General features: G+C 45.4%; 2 protein-coding genes across 2 annotated transcripts in view; one reads left to right on the top strand and one right to left on the bottom strand.

Moving 5' to 3' along the window:
* lrpprc (leucine-rich pentatricopeptide repeat containing) overlaps positions 1 to 4,000 on the top strand; it is an 81,029-nt gene extending 77,029 nt beyond the window's left edge. The window contains exons 37-38 of the mRNA XM_014179970.3: positions 363 to 505; positions 3,756 to 4,000. Of these exons, the coding sequence (XP_014035445.1) occupies positions 363 to 505; positions 3,756 to 3,833 (221 nt within the window). The 3' untranslated portion in view covers positions 3,834 to 4,000. The remainder of the gene's footprint in view (positions 1 to 362; positions 506 to 3,755) is intronic.
* A 1,786-nt stretch (positions 4,001 to 5,786) lies between these two features.
* Positions 5,787 to 19,566, bottom strand: abcg8 (ATP binding cassette subfamily G member 8). The gene is made up of 13 exons (XM_014179969.3): positions 19,306 to 19,566; positions 16,286 to 16,390; positions 13,299 to 13,446; positions 12,374 to 12,612; positions 10,195 to 10,327; positions 9,671 to 9,940; positions 8,814 to 8,973; positions 8,579 to 8,671; positions 8,202 to 8,401; positions 8,021 to 8,097; positions 6,996 to 7,263; positions 6,632 to 6,759; positions 5,787 to 6,087 (listed from the first exon to the last, which is right to left on the bottom strand). Exons 1-13 carry the CDS (start codon positions 19,375 to 19,377, stop codon positions 5,950 to 5,952), a joined length of 2,031 nt encoding a protein of 676 aa, XP_014035444.2. The 5' UTR covers positions 19,378 to 19,566; the 3' UTR covers positions 5,787 to 5,949.
* Positions 19,567 to 19,585: the final 19 nt, after the last annotated feature.

Raw genomic sequence — 19,585 nt, 5'->3', positions numbered from 1 at the left:
TGGTCATGAAGAGGTCAGAGGTAACAGTGGTAATATTAACACTGTTCTCCTGGTGGTCATGAAGAGGTCAGAGGTAACAGTGGTAATATTAACACTGTTCTGCTGGTGGTCATGAAGAGGTCAGAGGTAACAGTGGTAATATTAACACTGTTCTCCTGGTGGTCATGAAGAGGTCAGAGGTAACAGTGGTAATATTAACACTGTTCTCCTGGTGGTCATGAAGAGGTCAGAGGTAACAGTGGTAATATTAACACTGTTTTCATGTTTCTGTCTTCTGCTTTTGTTCTTCTTTCCTTCAACACTTTTTGACCTCATGCATCAACTTTGTCTCACTCTTGCAAATGCATCCCACACAAACCCAGGTGTGGACAACGACCTGGTGTCGGCTAAAGCCCTGTACCAGCAGATGCAGATGGAGGGAGTGGAGGCTGATGAGCTGTGTCTGAAGAGACTTGCCGTGCTGTACAGGAACGCAGGAGAGACCGTCCCCTTTACTGAGCCACCTGTGAGCGCGCGCGAGCACACACACACACACACACACACACACACACACACACACACACACTTTGCTCTGCTTGCCACCTCAACGGTATAGCAGTGTGTCTGTCATGAATGTTAGACTACAAATATTATTTGGTTGTTGGAAAGAAGATCCAAGCCTGACCAGTGTCATACCCAGCAGACTGTCCTAGTCCTGAGGGCTTGTATTGTCTACTGGGCTACAGAACAACAAATCACACTCTTACAAAAACACACACACACGCAGTGTACCAGGCCACACACACCCCAGCCCTAACTGGGGTTGGCATCTTTTCCACTGGTGACCTAATGTCTGTCAGGGTGTGTGTGTTGATGGGAGTCTGCCTGCTCTGAGCGCCGCCGAGGCCTCCATTCAGGAGGCCTCTGCTCCATGCTCTACATGTTTCTGCTTTTATCTGGCCTTTTGTGGCTTGCATTGGATTATGCCTGCAGTCATAACCTACACATTACTATGTATTACACTGATATCTGTTTTGATTGCAGTGGTCTTGTTTGTTTTTTAGGTGCAAGTCTATAGGTTTGTTTGGCACATAATTCTGTCAGTGAGTTGTGTACTATGAGGCTGTAATGAGCTGGTAAGAGAGGTAGGGATTTAACAGCACTTGAATCATCGGACAATATAGTACATTAACACAACACCGGCAAATTGGCAATCAGCCAAAGTAGTCACACTGCACTCCAGGAGTTCTCACTAACTAGGTCAACCACTTGAGTTGTTTACATTGCCCTACAATCACACGCACACACCTGCAGAGCAAGCTCTGTCGATGCCGTGCCCCACCCACCCCCACCCACAGAGATGCAGCTAGAACTCGCAGAACAGGCTCACTGCATAATTCAATACCTGTCGGAAAGGTAGAGCCACGTTCCAAAACTGCCACAGTAGAGTAGAGATGGGGGGGGGGGGGGAAATGTCAAACATAACCCCCCCTTTTTTTTTGAGAACAGTCTTCAGAGCTCTCAAATCACCTTTTAAAGTTTCAACAAACCAATCTCAGGTAGTGCCCCCCTTCTCTACACCCTCTTCCACCCTTCTGTTTTCAGACTGCTGTTCTAGCTGGAGTACAAAGCCGTCTCCTGAGAGAGCAGATAAGGAGAGATTTGAAGCGCGGCCCGCGTCAGGCCCCTCCCGCCAACACGGCTATTTATCGACTTTAATTACACGGTTAATAGGGGAATATACAATGTTACAGCAACGTTAATCTCCTGAAAGCACTCACCTTCTCAAAAATGCCCCACTTTTTTCAGCCTGAAAGCAGGGCTTAATTAGGTGGACTAGTGGGAGGGGAGGAAAAGTGTAAATCCCGTATTTGTGTATTAATCAGGATGTGGAGATGAAACAAGAGCCCGTGATTGGATGGAGAAGTCTATTAGTTAGACCCAGGGGTGCGGTGGACTTGTTGAAAGGGGAGTGAGCCCTGGCTACGATTTGCGATACACACACAAATACACACACACACACACACACAAATACACCAACACAGTCCACACCCACACTGTTAATTTGTAGATTGTACAGACTTTGGTTTTGGTTGTTCCCTGTCATATACTGACTATATCTGTTACTATGAACTGCGTCTGCTAAATTACCATATATAGTTGAAGTCGGAAGTTTACATACACTTATGTTGGGGTCATTAAAATTTGTTTTTCAATCACACAAATTTCTTGTTAACGAACTATAGTTTTGGCAAGTCTGTTAGAACATCTACTTTGTGCATGACACAAGTCATTTTCCAACAATTGTTTACAGACAGATTATTCACTGTATCACAATTTTCAGTGGGTCAGAAGTTTACATACACTAAGTTGACTATGCCTTTAAACAGCTTGGAAAATTCCAGAAAATGTCATGGCTTTAGAAGCTTCTGATAGGCTAATTGACATCATTTGAGTCAATTGGAGGTGTACCTGTGGATGTATTTCAAGGCCTACCTTCAAACTCAGTGCCTCTTCGCTTGACATCATGGGAAAATCAAAATAAATCAGCCAAGACCTCCACAGATGGTAGACCTCCACAAGTCTGGTTCATCCTTGGGAGCAATTTCCAAATGCCTGAAGGTACCACGTTCATCTTTACAAACAATAGTACGCAAGTATAAACACCATGGGACCACGCAGCCGTCATACCGATCAGGAAGGAGACGCGTTCTGTCTCTTAGAGATGAACGTACTTTGGTGCGAAAAGTGCAACTCAATCCCAGAACAACAGTAAAGGACCTTGTGAAGATGCTGGAGGAAACAGGTATAAAAGTATCTATATCCACAGTAAAATGAGTCCTATATCGACATAACCTGAAAGGCCGCTCAGCAAGGAAGAAGCCACTGCTCCAAAACCGCTATAAAAAAGCCAGACTACGGTTTGCAACTGTACATGGGGACGAAGATCTTACTTTTTGGAGAAATGTTGTCTGGTCTGATGGAACTGTTGGGCCATAATGACCATTGTTATGTTTGGAGGAAAAAGGGAGGTTTGCATGCTGAAGAACACCATCCCAACCGTGAAGCACGGGGGTGGCAGCATCATGTTGTGGGGGTGCTTTGCTGCACTTCACAAAATAGATGGCATCATGAGGAGGGAAAATTATGTAGATGTATTGAAGCAACATCTCAAGACATCAGTCAGGAAGTTAGAGCTTGGTCGCAAATGGGTCTTCCGAATGGACAATGACCCCAAGCATACTTCCAAAGTTGTGGCAAAATCGCTTAAGGACAACAAAGTCAAGGTATTGGAGTGGCCATCACAAAGCCCTGACCTCAATCCCATAGAAAATGTGTGGGCAGAACTGAAAAAGTGTGTGTGAGCCAGGAGGCCTACAAACCTGACTCAGTTACACCAGCTCTGTCAGGAGGAATGGGCCAAAATTCACCCAACATATTGTGGAAGGCTACCCGAGACGTTTGACCCAAGTTAAACAGTTTAATGGCAATGCTACCAAATACTAATTGAGTGTATGTAAACTTCTGACCCACTGAGAATGTGATGAAAGGAATGAAAGCTGAAATGAATCATTCTCTCTACTATTATTCTGACATTTCACATTCTTAAAATAAACTGGTGATCTTAACTGACCTAAGACAGGGAATTTTTACTAGGATTAAATGTCAGGAATTGTGAAAAACTGAGTTTAAATGTATTTGGCTAAGGTGTATGTAAACTTCCGACTTCGCCTGTAACTATCGGGTGACCACCTTCTTTGATCCCCTCTTTCCAGGAGACGTTTAAGTTTTATGCAGAAAAGCTGAAGGCGAAATCCAAGGGATCGCAGCCGAGCGACGCAGTGGAGGAATAAGACTGTCGCTACTCTTCTTCATTCTGTCGTTGTAGTTTTTTTTTATAAGCTGTGAAAACAGATCTTGTGGAAGTATTACTGGATGTTAAACTCTGTCCTCCATGTTGATTTATGATGATTAAAATTGATGTACAGAAGTATTTATGCAATAAATGTTAGGAACTAGACTGACACTTTTTTTTTCTGGAGCCACTTTTCAAAGGGAAATGGTGTACATGTAGGTATCCATCTACAGTTCCTTCAGGAAGTATTCACACCCCTTGACTTATTCCACATTGTTGTTACAGCCTGAATTAAAAAATATAATAAATTGTTTTTTTTCTCAACCATCTACACACAATACCCCATAATGACAAATTGAAAACAAGTTTTTAGAAATGTTTGCTAATGTATTGAAAAGGAAATATACATATGTATTCACACCCCTTTGCTATGACAATCCAAATTGAGCTCAGGTGTATCCAATTTCCTTTGATCATCCTTGATATTTCACTACAACTTGAAGTCCACATGTGGCCAATGATATAGTTTGGACATGATTTAGAAACACTGGTCTAAGGTCCCACAGTTGAAAGTGCATGTAAGAGCAGAAACTATAGGCTATAAAACCATTTCTAGAGTGTTGAACGTTTCCAAGAGCACAGTGGTCTCCATCAATGGAAAATTGAAAGAATATGGAACTACCCAGACTCTGCCTAGTGCTGGCCGTCCAACCAAACTGAGCAACCGGGCAACAAGTACCTTGGTCAAAGAGGTGACCAAGAACCCAATGACCACTCTTGGTGAAGTGCTGTAGAGACTGACAGAGTTCCTTGGCTGAAATGGGAGAAGCTGCCAGAAGTACAAGACTCTACAGCACTTCACCAATCTGGCCTTTATGGGAAAGTGGCCAGACTGAAGCCACTCCTGAGAAAAGGGCACATGACAGCATGCCTGGAGTTTGCAAAAAGGCATGTAAAAGACTGAGCATAAGGCGAAAGATTGTGGTCTGATGAGACAAATGTACTATTTGGCCTGAATGCAAAGCGCCATGTCTGGAGAAAACCAGGCACAGCTCATCACCCATCAAATACCATCCCTACCGTAAAGCATGGTGTTGACAGCATCATGCAATGGAGATGCTTTTCAGTGGCAGGGACTGGGAGACTGGTAAGGATAAAGGCAACGTTGAATATAGGCAAATCCTTGAGCACCTGCTTCAGAGTGCAAACGGCCTTAGACTGGAGGGCGAAGATTTAGGTTCCAACATGACAATAATCCCGAGCATACAGCCAAAGCAATGCTGGAATGGCTTCAGAACAAGAATGTGAAAATCGTTGAGTGGCCCAGCCAAAGACCAGACTTGAATCCCATTGAAAATCTGTGGAAAGACTTGATTGCAGTTCACTGCCGCTCCCCCATCTAACTTAACAGAGCTTGAGAAAATCCCCAAATCCAGATGTGCAAAGCTTACACACACACAGTTATGACTAGTCTAAGACACTCACTGACCTCTTATCAACTTGCATTAAGAATATTAGTTTTTCTTATGCCAAGTTTCAATATCCCTCAGATCTCAACTCTTGCATACATGCATGTAAGGAAGACAGGTTTATTCCATGGCAGTATTAGACTGGGTATGATTACATGTCTGGAATCGTAGTAAGGGGCACAATGTGAACCTACCTCAAGCGGATGTACTTCAGTTGATTTAGTCCTTTAATCTAAAACATGGCCGCTGTACATTTATCAGGCTTTTGCACCAGTGCAAAACGTACATAATCTACAACGCCAACCCCTTTTCAGTGTGACTTTACTAAACCTCTCACTAGCTTTTACTAGACCTTCTACTGGTACACATATTGTTAAGCTTAATAGCCTTACATATACAAAAAAAAGATTAAGCACTGTAAAAACAAAAAGAAGAAAAAAATATGTAAAATGGAACAAGTGAAAGCTTGAGTGGCGCTCAAATCATTTGCCAAGATTTGTTTTTTAATCCCTCATTGAAACTAATTTACACAGAATGCAGTACTTTGCTGCCATCCAATGGCAGAGGGTGGTACTGAAACGAGCATTGGTTTGTTTTACAGTCCTTTTAGGATGAGACAAGAGACTGGTTTCTGTAACCATGGTTTCACCAGTCCTGGCTGGACTTCTGCTTGATGAATTTGAGTGATAGGTAGTAGAGCAGCATGAAGCCCACTACGACAGCGATGAGAACCAGGTAGCAGGAGTAGAGAGGGTACTGGTTCATATCCATAGCTTCCACCACCTGGACAGAAACAAAGGTCAAAGATATCATTATACTATAAGGTTGGTCCTCTGTAGCTCAGGTGGTAGAGCATGTTGTTGCAATTCCAGGATAATGGGTTTGATTCCCAGGACCACTCATACATAAGTGTATGTACACTTATGGACTCCCGAGTGGCGCAGTGGTCTAAGGCACTGCATCTCTGTGCTAGAGGCATCACTACAGACCCTGGTTCGATTCCAGGCTGTATCACAACCGGCCCTGATTGGGAGTCCCATAGGGCGGCGCACAATTGGCCCAGCTTTGTCCGGGTTAGGCCATCATTGTAAATAACAATTTGTTCTTAACTGACTTGCCTAGTTAAATAAAGGTAAAAAAAAAATACTATTAGTTGCTTTGGATTAAAGCGTCTGAGTGGCCCTGCGTTGTGGCGTCACTACAACCTGGGTTCAATCCCAGGCTGTGTCACAACCGGGAGTCCCATAGAGCGGCGCACAATTGGCCCAGCGTTGTCCGGGTTAGGGGAGTCGTCTCACACTGGACAGCTATGTATCTAATGACTCACATGTATGCCATCGATGTTGAGGGTGAAGTTGCCGATGGAGACGGGGTACTTGAGTCCCCTGAACTGGACCTGCAGCATGCCCTCAAAGCCCCAGCGCATGAAGGAGGCATGGGAGAACCAGGACGCCACTGAGGAGAGACACACAGTTCAGAGAGACACAGGTCAGAGGTCACAGATGTTGCAGAGTACACGTTACATACAAGATAGAGGGTCCCATATTGTCATGCTCATGTAAACTGTCATATGTTTCTAAGGGATTGGGATTGCTAGTATTGCATGTGGCCCTATAGAATCTTCATTAAAAAAAAGGCCTAGAATGCGGCAAATGTACGAGGACCAGAGCAGAGACTTGTGTCCTCCTCACCTAACCACATGTTCTCCAGGCTAATGACGAAGCCTCCAGTAAGGTAGAACACAGTGAACAGAGAATTGCCCATGAAGGCTGATGTCTGCAGGGTGGGTAAGGCTGCAGCCACAAACAGAGCCATGCTGCGGCTGCAGTACACCATGAGCCACACCAGCAGGAAGTTGAGCAGGAAGCGGTCCGGGGCCTGGTTCAGGCCAGCCAGCCAGTAGATGGGTAGGCCGTAGACCAACGTGAACACACAGTGCTCTGGAAGCTCCCCCAGGACCTGGTTGAGACGTACGCACACATTTATGTTTCTACATCACATTAACTGACTAACAACTGACTAACAACATTAACTCACTAACAACTGCTTACACTGGACCATAGTTTACATAGCATGTAAATACTGTGGCTACATTGCTTTTGTCACTGTGAAAAGTGTGTGTCCTCTGCAGGGTTTTTACACAACAGTATGAAATCCTCACTGAGGTCAGGCAAGCATGGAGCTATACTGACCCCTACTGGTTCATATGTTAACCAACATTTTGAGAACCACTAAATTCTTCTTTCTTTCTTTGGCATTTAGCATACATCTTTTACGTATTGGTGGTAGCGGGAATCTAACCCACTATCCTGGCATTGCAAGCACCATGCTCTACCAACTGGGCTACAGAGGACCAGGAGAGCGGATGGTCAGGGGGCAGAACATAGTTATAAATCCTTTGTAAACTGCAAGAAGCCCAAACAGATAGCGTATGTGACAGAAGCGGAATCATTTCAAACCTTGATTACATTGGGTGGGATACGTTCACATAGGCCTCTCTATTTATGCGTGGGAATACTTAGGAACAGATTTCAGAAATTATCAATTTTAGAACAATGAAAATGATATATATATATATATATATGTGTGTGTGTATATATATATATTTTATTAGTATATTTTTTATGCAATTATTTTTTGCTCAGAAAACTTGGGGGGCCAAATAAAATCGCCCTCGGGCCACATAGTGTGAAGAGGTAGTAGTGTGAACTGTTACCTTGGCAAAGAAGTAGGATGTGACGTTATACATGCCGTCCTCCAGCTCATGGTACAACATAGCTCTCTCTGTGTGACCTGCGGATGTCCAAAATTACACAAGGAGCAACACTCATTGGCTCATGATGGATTCTTTCACTCTCAACTGAGCACTCTGATTGGTCACTGTGGCTGCCACTCACACTTTGCTATGACGTCCAGGACCACAGCGAATGGGGTGAGAGCTCCGATCATATAGAGCAGGGCGACTGTGTCCTGGATCGACAGACGCTCCTCCCCTGCCCCGAAGTACAGGAAGCCAATCAGCAGAGACATGAGCAGAGCCTCGAAGCCGTGCACCAGCAGAGTGACCAGGTCTCGGAAGTCATTGTGCACCTGCCGCCTGTGAGGAGGAAGCACTTTCACCGTTACTGCAGTTTCTCCTCTCAGATCACTGGGATGAATCCTAATTTAAGATGCATGCACATAGCTCGGCCATTCGCGAAAATCAGGCATTCATGTGAATGGAAGATTTCTGAGAAAACTGAGACAGAATGTCCCAAGTGCATCATCATCTTACCTGATGAGGATGGTGAACTGGTGTAGTCGGCCTGGCAGGCGGTCCTTTTGTTTGGATATAGTGATCACTTCCTCCTGAGGTGCGGACTGAGTGCTGTGTGGGTGACAAACAAACAGAATCACTTGTTCGTTACAATGATGTGAAGCAAAATAAGATGTTTAATGCAATGCATTAAAAACAGCACATTAAGAAGGTCTCTGAGAAGGTCTCAGAAGGTTTCATAAGCGAGACTCACATCGTGATGGCCTCCAGGGTTGTGCTTGGCTCCTCTGGCTTCCACATGAAGTCATCTGTCCCTCTCACCTTCTCCACAAACTGGGCTGACAGCACCCTGGCCCTCTCCAGACACTCAGCCTCTCTCTCTGGGCTGCGCCGGTCTATACTGATCAGATCCACTGAGGGGATGGACACACGCATGATCACAGGTACACACATACATTCAGATACACTCAACTGACTTCACAATTTCTCCTTTCTAGATTAGAAGGGAATAGTCGTGGCTATTCGGAATGATAAATGTCCATTGGGGTTCTGGCAGGGTAGACGTCTGTGTCAAAAGCGGGAGGAACATGGGGAACAGATAGCTGACTATTCAGCAGCCTGATGGTCTGGGGGTACAAGCTATTGGCCAGTCTGTTCGTTTTTGCTATGATGCTCCAATACTGAGTGATGGAAGCGGGGAGAACAGGCCGTGGCTCGGGTGGCTGAGGTCCTTGATGATCTTCTTGGTCTTCCAGCAACACCTGGTGTTGTAGGTGTCCTGGAGGACAGGCAGTGTGCACCCAATGGTGCGTTGGACTGAGCATACTGTTGTGCCTTGCGGTCAACGGCGGAGTTGCCATACCAGGCTGTGATGCAGCCCGACAGAACAGTATGCTCTTGATGGTGCTCCTGTACAACACTGTGAGAGCCCTCTGGGACAGGCCAAATTTCTTCAGCCTCCCAAGGTTAAAGAGTCGCTGTCGAGCCTTATTCACCATGGTGTCAGAGTGGTTTGACCATTTCAGATCCTTGGAGATGTGTATGCCAAGGAACATAACATGTTTGACCGTCTCATACCCAACATACAGTATATCCCTTACCTTAACCTACCATAGAAGTCGGAGGGGTTGCAGTAGCGGGGGCAGGGGTGTCCCAGGGCTGTGAAGTATGGAACCATGTCTTTAGCGGGCCCACAGTAGACGGCTGAGCCAGAGGAGAGCAGGACCACCAGGTCAAATAGCTGGAAGATGTCTGAGCGTGGCTGGTGGACGGAAAGCAGTACCAGGCGGTTCCCCCGGGCCAACCGGGACAGAGTGATCACCAGGTTATGGGCCGTGAAGCTGTCCAGCCCCGACGTGGGCTCATCTAGGATCAGGATACCTGCACACAGAGAATGAGATTAGATGAGTGCCTTTTACTGTGCTCAATACAGGGCTCTGGGTATAATGATAATCTGAAGTAGTTAAAAGTACAGGTAGAGTAACATTGCATAAAGGAAATGTACCTATGTTAATTACAGCACTGAGGGGAGCAAACGTCTCCATCTGGATTATATCAACGCATATCCACTCATTTCAAAATAAGTCATATTGGTGCATTCTTCATTACTTGACCTCCCTCATTCTAGATCTCACCAGGGTTCCAGAGCAGCTGCACAGCGATGCTGACCCTCCTCCTCTCTCCCCCAGACACCCCTCTCACCAAGTCATTGCCCACCCGGGTGTGGGCACACTGTCGCAGACGTAGCTCTGCAATGACGTCATCCACCTATACAGGCAGTGCAGCCACAGTCACATGACAAACAGCTGAAGTGTTATTATCATAATTCCTACACTCTTAGAAAAAAAGTGCTATCCAGAACTTAAAAGGGTTTATCGGCTGTCTCCGTAGGAGAACCCTTTGAATAAACCTTTTTGGTTCCCAGTAGAACCCTTTTGGGTTCCATGTAGAACCCTTTCCACAGAGGTTATCCTATTGTTATCCAAAAAAGGTTATCCTATGGTGACAGCCAAAGAACCCTTTTGGAACCCTTTTTTCTAAGAGTGTATGGAGCTTGTTTATGATTTTACTTAAGTTCTACAATGAACACAAATATAAAAGTAACATGCAACAAGAGTTACAGCTCATATAAGGAAATCAGTCAATTGAAATGAATTCATTAGGCCCTAATCTATGGATTTTACGTGACTGGGAATACAGATATGCATCTGTCGCAGATGCCTTTAAAAAAAAAAGGTAGATGTATGGATCAGAAAACCAGTCAGTATCTGGTGTGACCACCCCTTGCCTCGTGCAGCTCGACACATCTCCTTTGCATAGAGTTGATCAGGCTTTTCATTGTGGCCTATGGAATGCTGTCCACTCCTCTTCAATGGCGGTGCGAAGTTTCTGGATATTGGCGGGAACTGGAAAACACTGTTGTACACATCAACCCAGAGCATCCCAAACATGCTCAATGGGTGACATGTCTAGTGAGTATGCAGGCCATGGAAGAACTGGCGCTGGGGCTGTGCATTATCATGCTGAAAAATTAGGTGATGGCGGCGGATGAATGGCACGACAATGAACCTCAGGATCTCATCACGGTATCTCTGTCCATTCAAATTTCCATCGATTAAATGCAATTGTGTTAGTTGTCCGTAACTTATGCCTGCTCATACCATAACCCCACCCCCACCATGGGGCACTCTGTTCACAACGTTGACATCAGCAAACTGCTCGCCCACACGACACCATACACTCTGTCTGCTATCTGCCCGGTACAGTTGAAACCGAGATTCATCCTTAAAGACCACACTTCTCCAGTGTGCCAGTGGCCATCGAAGGTGAGCATTTGCCCACTGAAGTCGGTTACGACGCCGAACTGCAGTCAGGTCAAGACCCTGGTGAGGACAACGAGAACACAGATGAGCTTCCCTGAGATGTTTTCTGACAGTTTGTGTAGAAATTCATTGATTGTGCAAGCCCACAGTTTCATCAGCTGTCCGGGTGGCTGGTCTCAGACGATCCCGAAGGTTAAGAAGCCGGATGTGGAGGTCCTGGGCTGGCGTGGTTACACGTGGTCTGCGGTTGTGAGCACGGTTGGACCTACTGCCAAATTCTCTAAAACGATGTTGACATCTGTGGCATTGTGTTATGTGACAAAACGGAACCTTTTAGAGTGGCCTTTTATTGTCCCCAGCACAAGGTGCACCTGTGTAATGATCCGGCTGTTTAATCAGTTTCTTGATATGCCACACACCTGTCAGGTGGATAGATTATCTTGGCAAATGAGAAATGCTCACTTACAGGGATGTAAACAAAATTGTGCACAAAATTTGAGATAAATAAACTCTGTGCGTATTGAACATTTCTGTGATCTTTTATTTCAGGTCATGAAACATGGGACCAACACTTTACATGTTGCGTTTAATTTTGTTCAGTGTACATTGTTGAATATCGTTGATGGTCCTCATGGTGTGCAGGCTTTTGTTCTGGCCCAGCACTTACAGAACATCAGGTCTGTTAGTCCTGGACTGGAACAGAACATCAGGTCTGTTAGTCCTGGACTGGAACAGAACATCAGGTCTGTTAGTCCTGGGCTGGAACAGAACATCAGGTCTGTTAGTCCTGGGCTGGAACAGAACATCAGGTCTGTTAGTCCTGGGCCGGAACAGAACATCAGGTCTGTTAGTCCTGGACTGGAACAGAACATCAGGTCTGTTAGTCCTGGGCTGGAACAAAAGCCTGTACACCCTCTGAGTCCCGGGGATTGGGAAGAACACTGCTATAACGTCCCATGTGACATGACCTGGGAAGTTTACCAATGCTTACCCTCTGGTCCCTCTGTTTCTGGCTGAAGTTTGTGGGTAGCCGTAGCTTAGCCACGAAGGCTAGTGTTTCCCTCACAGTAAGGTGAGGCAGCAGGCGGTCGTCCTGGCGGACATGGGCTATGGTCTTCCTCACCAGTTTTGGGTTGCTAGGTTGCCCGTTGATTAGCACTTGGCCAGACGTCATGGAGCCACCCTCATCACGACACGTTATGACGTCCAGCAGGGAGGTCTTTCCACAACCTGTGGAGGGACAGGATATGAAAGAGGTTATAGGGCATATCTTTGCATAGTCATCATCAGACCATAACTGTTTGGGGAATATCCACACTAGATTAAGCTATGTATTGGGAATGCATTCGAAGTGATATGCTAGTTTGGATATTGGAACAAACTGTAACTAGGCGACACTGGGCACAAAGTAACACAGTGCACAAAGCAACAACTAAATAACACATTAGAAACCGCTTAGAAAGCTCTTATTCAATGTGCTTCTGCTTGGTTAGTGTATCTACATGCCTAGGAAGTTTTGCTTAAATCCATAAATATGTCTGTTGCTTTTCAGGCTGAATTCGAAATATTCTTGCCGCCTCTCTTTTTTGAATATTGACCTGTGGAACATTCCCCATATATCTAATAATATATCATTTTCTTCAGTAAGAAGAGGTCTTTTGATTGGTATAGTTGATGACAATAATTATTGTTGTATTTTCTCACAAGACTCAGATTTGTAGTGGGGGCAAATTGTACTATTTGTAACAATTAACCCCTTACCTAAAACACAATTTTGTTTTAGGCCTACTGTGCTGTCTACCATTTGGAGTAAATTATCTTGAATCCTATCTTTCTCATGTAGAAGTACAGCCAGTTGTTGACAAAACAGAGCTAAGATTAGTGCTGCCTCCTGTGGAGAGTAGCTGTGTATGTACCTGAGCTGCCGATGATGGCCAGCATCTGGCCACTGCGGACTCGCAGGTTGAGTTTGTTTATGGCTGTCTGCTTGTCTCCCTTCATCTCCCAGGGCATCTTAAACTCTGAGAGCTTCTCATACCATGGGATCTGAGCAGCCGTGTCCACCTGACACACACACAGGCACACACACACACATTAGACTTTTTGATACTGTGGTGAAGCTGTGGGACAGCTTGTAAGGGAGGATGTCACTAAATCATGAACCACTGTAAGTCACTCTGGATAAGAGCGTCCGTTAAATTACAAAAACGTACATGTAAACTAATTGCTCGCACCTGTGCCTGCTTGCAAGTCTTTGCCTGGGACTCTGTGAGAAACTGATATAAGGTAGAGCAGGGCCGGCGTTATGGGCAGGGCCCGGACCGCCCTACCGTACCTCCTTGCCCATCCAAATAAAATATTGATAATTTATTTGACCGAGACGCACGCGGAAAGAAAGACGCATCAATCTCAGATAAAGCATCCGAGCGAGTGAAACAGCGCCCCTCTGTCTCCGTATGTGTAGAACCTGTATCTGATGCTGTCCGGACAAAAAGGGTATAGCATGTCATACTTTTTCTGGCCAGACAGCATCAGATACATGGGGTACATATAGTAAGACAAAGGGGCGCTGTTTCCCTCGCCAGTTTCAGCAGAGAGGAAGCGGCGAAGCGAGAGGGCTCACTCGCCAAAATCGGTCCTGAATAAATCCAATGCGTTTCTATGGGTATCATATGCAGACCTAAGCTTATCGCCTGCATTACCGCCTTTGGGACAACTACTTGCATTGTTAGGGTGGAGACATGAGCAACTTGTCATTATATACAGATCTCTGGTTTCAGCCGCTTGCGAATTAGAAAGCAAAGTTGGCGGGTGCACAGGGCACTGTTAGGATGCTGCCTTCCCCTAAAGTAAATTTATGTTTTGCCCAAATTATATAATTACTTCTGTCAAAATGAAATAATTCAAAATACTTTACCAGAGAGCTTGACTTAGCCACAGAGGATCATTAGCTTATAGCTGTGGATTGTTTCAAATCACAAGTGTGTAGGCCTATGCCTGGCAATATGCTTAGCTGATTATTGAGTTGTGGTTGTCAGTGAAAAGCATCTAATATGTGTGAATATAATTCAAAATGTTGAGTCAAGAAGAAGGGGAGGAATGCACTCAGCCCTCTAGAATGTGCTCCGCTGTCTCCCGCCAATTCTAGCACATTCATTGTTTCATTGTATATATTGTTTGCCCTTTGATTGTTTCGTTTTATCAATTCCCCATTACATGCTACTAGTAGGCCTTGTACTGTTTATCCCAGTCATTTGGTTACATACATTTCTGTTAATGCAGGTATTACAGTCATTTATTGTTCTCATTTTTGCAGTGGAAACGTTGTTTGCGGAGTTTACAACCTGCTACACTTGTGAGAAACAAGTTTTGGTTAATTTTATAACCATCACTTTAGGAGTTTTGTAAATGTGTCCATTGTCTTTCATTTGGAGTGCTCCATATGTAAATGTAACTTTTAAAAATGCATAGCACTCCCAGCTGATGGGATAGCTTATTAATTTGCATGTCCAAGAACACGCTACAACGCGAAACGTGGTCTATTCTCAAAAGCAGGAGAGGTGGCTCGCACTCCTACCGACCCCACTATCTTATCCGGTTCCGCAAATCCCGCCTCACTTCCTGTCTTCATCACCTGCTGCCCTACCCAGCAGCGAATGACAACGTCTCCCCGTTAAGGTGAGTGCAATGCGTTATCAGGACAGAGAAACCACACGCATGCTGATATGAAATGTTATGTCAATGTTCTCTTTCGTCGGCCTAGTCTTTTTAAATGTATAGTTTTTAAAATACAGTGTGGGTTATGTGGGTCGAACAGAATTGCAGACCATGTAGCTCAAAGTGGGGGGGGGGGGGGGGGTTCTATGTCTTTATTATCAGGTGTGGGTCTCAGGACTGTGGGTCTCAGGACTGTGGGTCTCAGGACTGTGGTTGGGTCTCAGGACTGTGGGTCTCAGGACTGTGGGTGGGTCTCAGGACTGTGGGTCTCAGGACTGTGGGTGGGTCTCAGGACTGTGGGTGGGTCTCAGGACTGTGGGTGGGTCTCAGGACTGTGGGTCTCAGGACTGTGGGTCTCTGGACTGTGGGTCTCAGGACTGTGTGTAGGCTATTATGCCCATGTGTGCAGAGAATGTGCATGTTTGTACAATTACATTTCATTGGGCTTGGCCCGGTTTGCAGTGAAGTAGTACTAGAACCTTGTAACCCAATCAGTTCTCCTTAACGTATATCTCACTACTGTGTGTGTAGTGTCACTTTTTAGTGAGTTATCGCACTTTCTTTAAAAAAACATGACCTTTATTTAACTAGGCAATTCAGTTAAGAACAACTTCTTATTTACAATGACGGCCTAGGAGCAGTGGGTTAACTGCCTTGTTCAGGGGCAGAACAACTGATTTTTACATTGTCAGCTCGGGGAATCAATCCAGCAACCTTTCAGTTACTGGCCCAACACTAACCACTAGGCTACCTGCCTCCTCTAACCACTAGGCTACCTGCCTCCCCACTTAATAGCCGTGTGCCTTACACCTTATTAGGCTCATTGCAGCAATCCTGATTGGGTTACAGAGCCTACAGGAATTTAGCAGGTAGCCTAGCATTTCATAAAAATATGAAATTGTATATTAAATAAAGATAATTTTTTGCTATATCTGTGTTGAGTTTTGTTGTGTCTTATCCTCTGACGACAGACCATACCGGTCAAACAAAGGTGGTGGCAGCTTCAGAGCTACTCTGCTCTATCCAGTACTTGCTCCACCTCTCAGGTGGTCTATCGAGCTTTATTACAATACTGACAGAATGTAAAAGGCAGGCAAAACTGAGACTGATACAATCAGTGATAAGGAGCATAGGGAAATTGGGAAGAGTAGAGAGAAAGAATAGAGTGGGAGAAAGGTGTTGTTACCTCATAGTGCAGGTTGCTGACCTCTATCTCATTGCGACCTCCACTGTAGGTGAAGTACAGGCTACTGTCCTCTTCAGAAGAGGAGAAGAGCTCAGTGTCTCCTCTCTAAGGAAGGAGTAGAGGTTACTGTAGGTTACTGAGTGAGGAAGTGGTCAAAAAGTTACTCAGTTTTGTACTGTGTACACATACCATTCACTTATCAGAGGGCCATTCACATATCGTAACTAAATCTTCACTGGCATCCATTTACCTTATTTAATATGGTAATAAACCCTTGTATTTCTCTTAGTATATTCTGCCAGACATTTGTCTTAGCAAATCTAAGAACACTGGTGTATCTTTAGAGGCTTAATTTTTTGGGCCACCAATGCATCGTACGATGGATTTAATTACCACTTTATCGGACGGTTCTGATGACTCCTGTATAAAAGTGATTAGTTATGATTCCAGATAAACGGATCCTAAACTGAGCGGTGTGTGATAAAAGGTTATATAGCATTCTGGTAAACCGTGTAGGAGACCTCCAGCCTGTCCAGGGTCCACTCAAACAGAGCTACATGTCACCATTATGTAATTTAAAAAGCCTAGAGATAGATAGGCAGATGCTTGCCACCTCTCTAGAGTAGCATGAATATTGAAATACTATTTTATTTGTCACATGCGCTGAATACAACAGGTGTAGACCTTACAGTGAAATGCTTACTTACAAGCCCTTAACCAACAATGCCGTTTTAAGAAAGAGTTAAGAAAATATTTACTAAATACACTAAAGTAAAAAAAAGTAACACAATAAAATAACAATAACAAGGCTATATACAGGGGGTACCGGTACCGTGTCAATGTGCGGGGGTACAGGTTAGTCGAGGTAATTGAGGTAATATGTGCATCTAGGTAAGGGTAAAGTGACTATGCATAGATAATAAACAGCCAGTAGCAGCAGTGTGTGGGCCTCAATGCAAATAGTCCGGGTAGCCATTTTATTAATTGTTCAGTAGTCTTATGGCTTGGGGGTAGAAGCTGTCGAGGAGCCTTTTGGACCTAGACTTGGCGCTCCGGTAGCGCTTGCCGTGCGGTAACAGAGAGAATAGTCTATGACTTGGGTGGCTGGAGTCTTTGACAATTTTTTGGGGCCTTCCTCTGACACTGCCTAGTACAGTATAGAGGTCCTGGATGGCAGAAAGCATGGCCCCAGTGATGTACTGGGCCGTACGAAACTACCCTCTGTAGCACCTTACGGTGGGATTCCGAGCAGTTGCCATACCAGGCGGTGATGCAACCAGTCACGATGCTCTCGATGGTGCAGCTGTAGAACTTTTTGAGGAGCCATGACAAATCTTTTCAGTCTCCTGAGGGGTAATAGGCGTTGTCGTGCCCTCTTCACGACTGTCTTGGTGTGTTTGGACCACGATAGTTTGTTGGTGATGTGGACACCAAGGAACTTGAAGCTCTTGAGCCGCTCCACTACAGCCCCGTCGATGTGAATGGGTATGTGTTCAGTCCTCCTTTTCCTGTGTAGCACAATGAGCTCCTTTGTCTTGCTCCTGTTGAGGGCGAGGTTGTTGTCCTGGCACCACACTGTCAGGTCTCTGACATCCTCCCTGTAGGCTGTCTCATCGTTGTCGGTAATCAGGCCTACCACCGTTGTGTCGTAAGCAAACTTAATGATGGTGTTGCAATCGTGCTTGGCCACGTAGTCGTGGGTGAACAGGGAGTACAGGAGGGGACTAAGCATGCACCCCTGAGGGGCCCCGTGTAGAGGATCCTTGTGGCAGATGTGTTGTTGCCTACCCTTACCAGCTGGGGTCGGCCCGTCAGGAAGTCCAGGATCCAGTTGCAGAGGGAGGTGTTCAATCCCAGGGTCCTTAGCTTAGTGATGAGCTTTGTGGTCACTATGGTGTTAAAACGCTGAGCTGTAGGCAATGAACAGCATTCTCACATAGGTGTTCCTTTTGTCCAGGGGGAAAGGGCAGTGTAGAGTGCGTTTAAGATTGCGTCATCTGTGGATTTGTTGGGGCGGTATGCAAATTGGAGTGGGTCTAGGGTTTCCGGGATGATGGTGTTGATGTGAGCCATGACCAGCCTTCCAAAGCACTTCATGGCTACAAATGTGAGTGCTATGGAGCGGTTGTAATTTAGGCAGGTTACCATGGCATTCTTGAGCACAGTTACTATGGTGGTCTGCTTGAAACATGTAGGTATTACAGACCCGGTCCGGGAGAGGTTGAAAATGTTGTACACATCCTGGTAATCCATCTGGCCCCGCGGCCTTGTGAATGTTGACCTGTTTAAAGGTCTTACTCACATTGGCTACGGAGAGCGTGATCACACAGTCGTCTGGAATAGCTTGTGCTCTCGTGCATGCTTCAGTGTTGCTTGCCTCGAAGCGAGCATAAAAGGCATTTAGCCCGTCTAGTAGGCTTGCGTCACTGGGCAGCTCGCGGCTGGGTTTCCCTTTGTTGTCCATAATAGTTTGCAAGCCCTGCCACATCCAACGAGCGTCAGAGTAGTAGGATGTAGTAGGATGTAGTAGGGTGTAGTAGGATTCAGTCATAGTCTTGTATTGACGTTTTGCATGTTTGATGGTTCGTCTGAGGGCATAGCGGGATTTCTTATAAGCATCCAGATTAGTGTCCGGATGGAGGGCAAGGGAGAGCTTTGTATACATCTCTTTGTGTGGAGTAAAGGTGGTCTAGAGTTTTTTTTTGCTCTGGTTGCACATGTGACATGCTGGTAGAAATTAGGTTAAACTGATTTAAGTTTTCCTGCATTAAAGTCAACGGCCACTAGGAACGCCACTTCTGGATGAGCATTTTCTTGTTTGCTTATGGCCTTATGCAGCTCATTGAGTCAATGACGGAAATCATAGAAAGTCAAACTAAACCCAAACATAAAAAAAACAAGTGAATGAACCTAAGAACTAATTTTTTCCCAGTCTGTTTCTCAGTCTCTGTGTGTCCTATCCCATGTCACTGTACCTGTGTTGAAGGTCAGAGCTGGTCTGTAGATCGTCATTGACTCACCGTCTGTGGGGGGCCACCGGCAACGATCCCTGTCTCTGGATCTGGCCTGTTGTCTGTCCCTCCAGTATACATGGCTTGTGGAGTTGTAGGCGGTGGTGGAAGTTCTGATATAGGGCTCAGTGCCCCATGTGCCTGGTTGGTTCTGAGTCTGTATGTCTCCCTGGTCTTCCCTCTCCTCTCCTCTCCCAGGCTGACATAGACTGACTGCACAGCATAGGGGAGACCTGTGACTTATTGTTACCTTTCTCTTTATACAGCCCAAGAGCAAAGTTCCACTGAT

This window comes from Salmo salar, chromosome 28 (genome assembly GCF_965601325.2).
Source record: "Salmo salar chromosome 28, fSalSal1, whole genome shotgun sequence".
NCBI classification, from domain to species: Eukaryota; Metazoa; Chordata; class Actinopteri; order Salmoniformes; family Salmonidae; genus Salmo; species Salmo salar.
The sequence above is the reverse complement of the archived record's forward strand: the minus strand, read 5'-3'. Positions and strand labels throughout refer to the sequence as shown.